The 8299-nt window shown below is 41.0% G+C and overlaps 1 protein-coding gene across 1 annotated transcript in view; it reads right to left on the bottom strand.

Annotated features, from left to right (window-relative positions):
* The window catches only part of SEL1L (sel-1 suppressor of lin-12-like (C. elegans)), a 53997-nt gene extending 51750 nt beyond the window's left edge, over nt 1–2247 (bottom strand). The window contains exon 1 of the mRNA XM_008574294.1: nt 2091–2247. Coding sequence (XP_008572516.1) covers nt 2091–2160 — 70 coding nt within the window. The 5' untranslated portion in view covers nt 2161–2247. The remainder of the gene's footprint in view (nt 1–2090) is intronic.
* Nucleotides 2248–8299: the final 6052 nt, after the last annotated feature.

Below are 8299 nucleotides of genomic sequence, written 5' to 3'. Positions count from 1 at the left end.
GGGTTGCGATCCGTTGCCGGACACGGAAAAAAGACAAAAAACAAACAAACAAACAAAAAAACTTTATCTCACCCAAGTATTTTATGACATTTGAATTTCATGTGAGCACAGTACTGCCTTTATTACCAGTACTTTTCAGCATGCACATCTATATTGCTTTAGTTCTGGCTAAATAAGGTTTTTGCCTTTACCAGAGAAATGTTTTGGCATAGCTTTAATTATGATGGAAATTAGAGCAGACATTTCTTGAACACAATCCTCTACTTCAATACAACCCAAAAATTTAACACTTGAGTATTAATAATCTTTATTATACCACCCTGAGAGTCCCAACTGTCAATCTTCTCCTGTCTCCATTGACATGGAGCTCTAATTACATGAACTATAATCAAAGAAAGTTGGAGACAAATTTGTATGCTTTAATTTTCTTTAAACTCTGCAAACTGAATTCAGAGGAATATACACCATGTTCTTTAATTACTGTAGTTCTCAAACTTTGGTATGAAGAATCACTTATGGGGCTTTAACCTACAGATACCCAACCCAACCTGTTCCTGACCTAAAACTAAAGTTTTAACAACCCCTAAAAGACATTCTGATGCAGGTGGGGCCCACGGTCCATCAGGTACTCAACCTATTAAACTTAGCTTCATTTCATACTTTCTTGATCAAACAACTGCTAGAAGTGCTTCAACAGTTATGTACAGTCTTTAAAGATGTGGTCATGAACACAAATCATCACTACAACTGGAGGGAGGGGAGTGGACCTCAAAGCATGATAGGGTAGCAAAGTAATTAGCAAATGCTTGTTGTTTTTGAAATGGTCTCTCAAACCACATCATGGGTAGAATTTTAGGTTTAGGCCTCTCATTTTAGAAGCTGAATGACGTTATGACATTGAATTACAACTAGGACAGATAATTTGGGGATTCGAATAACCATCCGGGAAATTTTCTGTTACATGGGTAGAATTTTAGGTTTAGGCCTCTCATTTTAGAAGCTGAATGACGTTATGACATTGATTTACAACTAGGACAGATAATTTGGGGATTCGAATAACCATCCGGGAAATTTTCTGTTAAAAAAAAAACAAAAACGAAAAGAGTTGACATTTATACTCTGCCTTGCTCCAAAAAAAAAATTAAATCCACAGTACAGCTGTCTTGTTAACTGAAACTGATTAAAATTCCAAGGCTTTACTGTACTAATTGTTGCTCTTTCAACACTCAGAAACACTTTTTTATCAACACTCTCAAAATAGAGGTTTTCAGATGTAGGCAGACTAAAACAATAAAAAAGAAAAAAATCATTTTCAGAACCAGAGTATAAATCAACTAATTGCAAAATCAATTCAAGACCACATAAATATCTAAACAAAAAGTTGAAACTAAAATTTGCTAATCATTTTATAAGGACCAAGATTTCTCAAAACTCATAAAATCACTGTCAACAAACATGGGGCAACTAAGAAACACTGTAACAGAGGTCACCACTTTCTCAGGTTTTTAAAAACAGGGGCAGAGAGGGGCTATAATTACATCCGAAGTCTTCGTTTTTAAATAGACAAATGGACCTGGGACCACCTCAGGTGTTAAGCAAACCCACCGAACCACTGTCAACATTCTGGTCTTGATGGACCCTGCTTGGCCCAAAGTGACAGCTCCAGGTGTGTCAATTACTTCATTGACAAATCCCAGACCCAGGTTCCTGACCCGATGCAGCACCTCGTCTACATGAGGGTCGAGGAAGCTCCACTCGGGCTCCGGTGTCACGGTGGGTCATAGCCAGCTGTTGGGGTTCACTCCCATGGAGCCAATTCCTCATTCGTGAGGAGTCGCTTAAAGTTTGTTACGTGGGGGAGAGGTGTGGGCAGGGGTGACCGCCCCTTCTTTTCCTCCCCTCTCCAGCTGCCTAAACACCCCCTTTAGTCCAGGCCAACCGAAGACCAGAGAAAAAGCGAGTAACAGTCCAGTGCGAGGCGGGACTAGAGAGAGGGTTGTCCGCGCCTGGAGCCCCCACGGCCCTGCCCACAGACGGAGGCCGGGGGGGCGGCGGCTCCGGGCCTTCAGCCCGAGGGGGCGGATACTGACCCGAGGACGCCGAAGCCGTGCCCAGCAGCACCGCGCAGAGCAGCAGCGTCAGCCCGAGCCGGACCCGCATTCTGCTCTCGGGGCCGCTGCCACCCCCTGGAGCTGTCGCCTTCGCCTCTGCCACCAGCGACTCAGCCACCTCCACCGCCTCACCGCTGTTCTTCCTGTCCTGGTCTTCTTCGACCGCCCCTTCCCAGGCCTCTCTAAGCCAGCGCGCAGCCAATCCCCGCCCGCCGCCTCGGGCTCGTCGCCCAATCGCCGTGCTCGCTCCGCCCACCTCATTGCCCCGCCCCGGGGTCATCTAGTGACCAATCATTGTCCGAGGCTTTCACACCAGCTTTCCCGGTTGGGCCACTGCGCCGCCGACATGGCTCCAGCTAATTGGTTCAACCATCCCGGAATTAGAGCGTGAGTCAAGGACTGGGAGAGAAGAGACTCACCCAGGACCACAATTCCCACAATGCACTTTATGTAAGTCACTCGGAGTGTGCTCTTGGGAAACGTAGTCCATTGTGGGGCAAGGGTTACAAGTGCAGGTGGCTGTTAGAATTTGACTAACACCTGGGCTAGATATTACTCCAAACTATGAATGCACAGGACTTTTTTCTTTTCTTTTTTAAGTCAAAATAAATATCAAGGAACACACATTATAAGGTTAGGAACTTGTGATGTCTCTTCCTATTTGTTATATTTAGAAAATTTGAATTGGGCATGGTGATATGAGCACTGAGAAAAATGCAACAGCTAGACTGAATTCGAGGTATACTTTTAAAAATTTAAATAAAAAAGTACCGTGGTATACGGAAACCAGAGAGTAGCTTACTATCTATCCTGTTCCCCGACAGAACAAAAGAAAATAAATCCACACAGTGCAGATGATCTCAATGTTAATTATTTTCACTATGACCGCTAGATAATAATCATCTGGGAAATGTGTCAACAGCCTTTGCAAAACTCTTTCTGAGACTGTCCTCATCTCTCTCTTCTTGTGAGTTGCACTGTTCTCTTCTTCCCTGACTAGGTTTTGGAGGCTGAGTTGATGTGTGTGGAGATAGTGATAAGTGATAAGTGTTTGTATTGAAGACATAGAATTACTCTTGTGTAATAAGCATCGATTCCAGGCATGCTTCCAGCGGGTGATAGGGCAGTGGCTTGGTGTTCTTGCTCCTTCATCAAACTGTGTAATTCTGCTTTCTCTAGCACCCATCCATGATCACCTCTTAGGCCTGGAACCTATCCAAGCCAAGTGCAGGGATTTGGAAAAGTCCATACTGGCCATATATCTAGACATCTCTGGGCATTTTTCTTCCATCTTCTTTGTGAGAGAGCCCTTTGTTCCAAGACGATGGTAAAAAATCTAACTGCTGTTCCTCATTCACATCAGAGGGGATGAAGGAAAGATATTATCTCACCAAAAAATGTTCTCTTTTCTACTAAGTCTTCTTGGTTCTCATCTCCATTTCTGTCACTAACTGTTTCCTCTGATTTTAAGTCAAAGAGTAAAATATGGTATATTTTCCTCCTTTTTTCCATCTTATCAATCATTGAGTCCTATAATTTGAACAATGTAATTACTTTTTGTGACTTTTTTTCTCTTTCTCACTGAAAACTCCCCTAATGGCCCTCATTTCCCCTTACCTGGCCTATGCACCTGAGTTATAGCCAAATTTACTACATTACTGTCCCTTCGCTCTGACCTAAATCACATCCCATGGCCACATTAATTTCCCTTAAACACTGCTTTTATTACCTATTCAAAATTTTTCAGTGGCTGCCCTTTTCATAGAATCAAAAATATTAGAACTTTTTCTACTCTCAAGAGAGGAACTTGTGCTGACAGTTCTCTCTCGGGGTAGTACTGGTGGAGAAACTTATATCTTCTTCAGAAGCAGCAGTGATTATCTGATTGATGAGATTGAAGAAAGTTCATTGCCTCATTAAGGGCCCACTTTTTTTCATTTTTGTCTTTACTGAGTGCTTCTCAAATTTAAGGCGCTGAGCTGGGTGCTGCATGGACTAATTTCCTACTTCTACTGCTTTCCAGACTTCCACATTAACACAATCTTCCCTTCCCATGAGCTCCCCTACCCTCTCCCCAACTGCCCTTGCTTCTTCATAGCCACAACCCTGTTATCCTTTTCAATTTCACTTGTATTTTGTCTTGGTTGAGAATACTCCAACCAGGCTCATCCTCATTAATCTTCATTTCTCTAAGTATCCATTGACCATTCACAACCTTCCCTTTAAAACAGATTATAAACTTGAAACGATCACATGATTTTGTGTACAGTTGTATAGCACTGGTCTTGCCACCTACTAGCACTAGATTATATGTTGGTAGATACACCTTTTCTGTTTGTTGTGAGGTTCAAAAGAGAGATGCAAGAAAAATACACTTTTTACATGTAGAATGTTTTACAAATATTGTTTTTTTATTGATTGCTTGGTCAAAGTAGGAGAGGGAAATTAATTTTATTCCCTAATTCGAAAAGGTTTTAGAGCTGCTAGAGGTTTTGCCTTTAGCCAGCAGTGGGTAATCAACACGTTCTCATAATGATCATAAGACCCTAACTTCCTGGGAAAATTCCAGATCTCCAAAGCAGGTTCAGAATATGTCATGGGAAAGTCATTTATTTCATCAGCCTGCTACATCACATGATGATTAATTTGAAAAAAGGTTGTGAATTCTCCATGGCCTTATCCAATCTGAGCATATACTCCTCAAGGTTTCCTGCCAACATTCCTAGTTGAAGTTGTATACTTGCTCTACTTATACAAAATGTTAATTCACGTGTTTATTAATTTGCAGACTTCTTTAATATTTGCTCAGTTGTCTGTATTCTATTCAATCTATCCATATCAGTGTTCTGGGTCATTGTCATAGATTTCCAAGTTGCAGAAAACCTGTTTGCTCTGCCTTACAACACAGCATAGAGGTAGATAATAAGTGCCTTTTTATGCAGATGTCATTGATGTGACCTCATTCCATTGAAATTAATTATGCAATGAGCAAATGTTGAATACCTCATGAAAGTGTTCAGGATATAAAACACAGCTTGCTTTTCACTTAAGGATGGTGAGACAACCCCCAGAGACTTTTCTTGAGAATGGGGTGATTGTCACTACCTCTAGTGGGGTACTTCCTTTCCTTTGCTATTCTTGGAGATCTGGTTAAGTTGGTAATGTGCACAGGCTGCCTGCACTTGTATCAAGGTATCTGCCAGGGCAGGATTAGAGAGAAGCAAGAAGCAGATTATTTTTCCTTCAGGACCTAGAAAGGAATGTACTTTCTTTGATTTTGAGGAGGTGAATTAAAATCACTTTTATTGTGTTTCTTTTTCACACACAAAGGAAAATATAAATCCATGCTCTGTGAGTGAGATATAACCTGGCATCTCCTTATGTACATTCTGATCCCTTTGAGTAAATGGACGATGGCTTTATACCTCACTGTGTCCCTCATAACTTCAGGATAGTGTATGGCAGGTACCTGATGAATAAAATAAATAAGCTTTGAACTTTCTTGTCACTGTCCATGATTATAATTAAGAGTCATAAAGTTCAGAGTGTAGATCACAGATTGCGGAGGAATGTATTCAGTATATCTAAACTTTGAAGCTGATAGAAGGTGAGGGGGAAGGGGCCTCAGGCCATTTACTAAGTCTCATCCTGAAGTGACATTTACTTAGGAGCTGTGTAATCTTTCTGAACAGTGCTGACTCATACTAGATAAAGGAAAAGCTAGGATACCTTTATATTCTGAATAACTAGACAGGTATCACTGGGTACAATCTTTTCACAGATTTGTTAACTATTAGTTCTGCAGAGAGACTGGATTAAAACTAAATTTCAATAAGAACTTGATTAATTGAACTTTATAAGATAGAGATAAACAGCTTGGTGCTCCCATTAAATTCTGCATACTTAACCCCTGTGAAGATGGCAATGGATTTAATTAGTGAATCTAATTGCACTAGAGACATTATATTCTAGGATCTGCCTTTCTTCATTCCTTCCTTCATTCAACAAATATTTTTCAAGCACTGTCAATTCCCTCCAGCCAAAGTCCACCAGGAATACACCTGTAGTTGAGCCTGTCCTGGCTCTATTACTCTTCGCAGTGTGGAAGAACATACACCATGGGGTAGCTCAGTACGAGGGATTATTGAACCTTTTATAGAATTTGGGCTTTGGTTGGGTGATTTGTGGGAGGGTCTAGGGAAATCGGGTTTGCTCTAGATTGGATGCTGTTAGAAGTGACTTCGCTTTCTATAATTTGGTAGAAATAAATCAATAAATCTTAAGGGAGGGGAGATTAGAACAAGGACTAATCTGTAATTGGTAGAGAAGCAGCGGTTAATCATTTTGGCCAGAGAAGAAGTGTTTGGTATTTTGTGGGTGGCACAGGGACTTTGTTTTTGTCTGTGCTTAGACAAAATTATAAAATGGACTTGCTTTCTCTTATTGTATTCTGGTCTCACAGTAACCTGTTAGTGGTTGGTATTCTGTGAGTTAGCTTATGTCTAATCAGACAATATATATGGCCTAGTTGTGTGGGCCAGGTCGGCTTCTGAATGTCAGGGGCTGCTCTTTATTTTTCTTTCTCAGCAACCAGTGTGTGGCACACCCAGTTCTTGATATTGGGGATTTAGCAATGAATAAAACAGACAAAAATCATGGAGTTTATATTTTAAATAGAAGTAGAAAGAATACAAAGTAAATAAGTAAATTATAATATATTAGAAGGGGATAAATCCTATGGAGCAAAAAGTAAAGCAGGGAAGAGGAGTAAGGATACTGGAACAGGAGCTAGGGGGCATTTAAGTTTAAAACAGGGAGGTCAGGGCAGGCTTTCCTGTAAGTTCACATTTGAGCAAAGACTTACAGGTGCTGAGGGAATGAACGTGAAGATGTGGTAGTGAAGGACTTTGCAGGAATAGATAGCAGGCAGAGTGAAGGTTTCAAGGCAAGAGCATGTCTGTTGTGTTCTGAGAACAGCAAGGAGCCCTCGGGTTTCAGAAGAAGGTGGGGAGGGGGGTGGTAGCAGGATCTGAGGTCACCGAAGTGAGTGGGTCCAGTGTGCATGCATGCATGTGTGTGTGTGTGTGTGTGTGTGTGTGTGTGAGAGAGAGAGAGAGAGAGAGAGAGAGTGTTTTCCTGAATCTCATGACATTGACATTTTTTAAGTGCATAAGCCAGTTATTTTGTAGACTGTGCCCTAATTTCAGTTTGCGTCAATGATCAGATTCAGGTTATGCACTTTGGGTAAGAACACTGCAGAAATGATGCTGAATTCTTTTCAGTGTACCCTATCAGCAGACAAATGCTTTTAGTTAGTCCCAATTCTGGCAAAGATGATTTTGGCCAATTGGTTAAGGTCGTATTTTACCTTTTGTAATTAATATGTACCTTGTAGGGAATACGTTAAGACTATGTAAGTATCTCGCGGTTCCTTCAACATTCACCCACTAATTTTACCATATGTATTCATGATTCTTGCCTAAATAATTATTATGATTGCCAAGTGGTGATTTTCTAATTCCGTCATCCTTCTATGTTTTTTATTGGCATTCTAGTATAGGCAGAGCTTTCTCTTTTTATTCATTCATTTAATTAATTAATTTATGTTGGTGTAGACTCTTAGATTCTTACTTTATTCAATAGGTTATAATCCTTTACTATCATTGTTATCAGATTGTCTCAGATTTGGCCAGTGGGTGCCCCTTCAGAATGACATGTGTGTCATTGTGACGCATCCCCATCATTCTTTGAGCATACGTTTACATTTTTGCACTATTTACATTTTTTCTACTTTCTTTGATTCAGCCCTGGAATCAGCCATTTCTCCAAGGAGCCCTGCTTCCTTTCTGTGGAAAACGGTCTTTATATAGAAATACTCATTGCTACTAGTGTATTATTGCTTCTAAAATCTCCTAGTAGACAGATCTGGGACATATATGTGTGTGTTTGTGTGTGTATAGACGTATGTGGAAGTATGCATGTTTGTATGTGTACCTATGTGAGTGCATACACACACATAATATACACAGCCACAAACATCTATGTCCATTTCTATCTATCTGTCTCCATTTTTTAAAATCTCTAAGGAAATGAATGGGCCGGCCCGGTGGCGCACTGCTATAGTGCGCCGCTTGGGAAGTGTGGCGGTGCTCCCGCCGAGGGTTCGGATCCCACATACAGACCGGTTC

The sequence above is a fragment of the Galeopterus variegatus genome, unplaced genomic scaffold, assembly GCF_000696425.1.
Source record: "Galeopterus variegatus unplaced genomic scaffold, G_variegatus-3.0.2 Scaffold1029, whole genome shotgun sequence".
Classification (NCBI taxonomy): domain Eukaryota; kingdom Metazoa; phylum Chordata; class Mammalia; order Dermoptera; family Cynocephalidae; genus Galeopterus; species Galeopterus variegatus.
The sequence above is the reverse complement of the archived record's forward strand: the minus strand, read 5'-3'. Positions and strand labels throughout refer to the sequence as shown.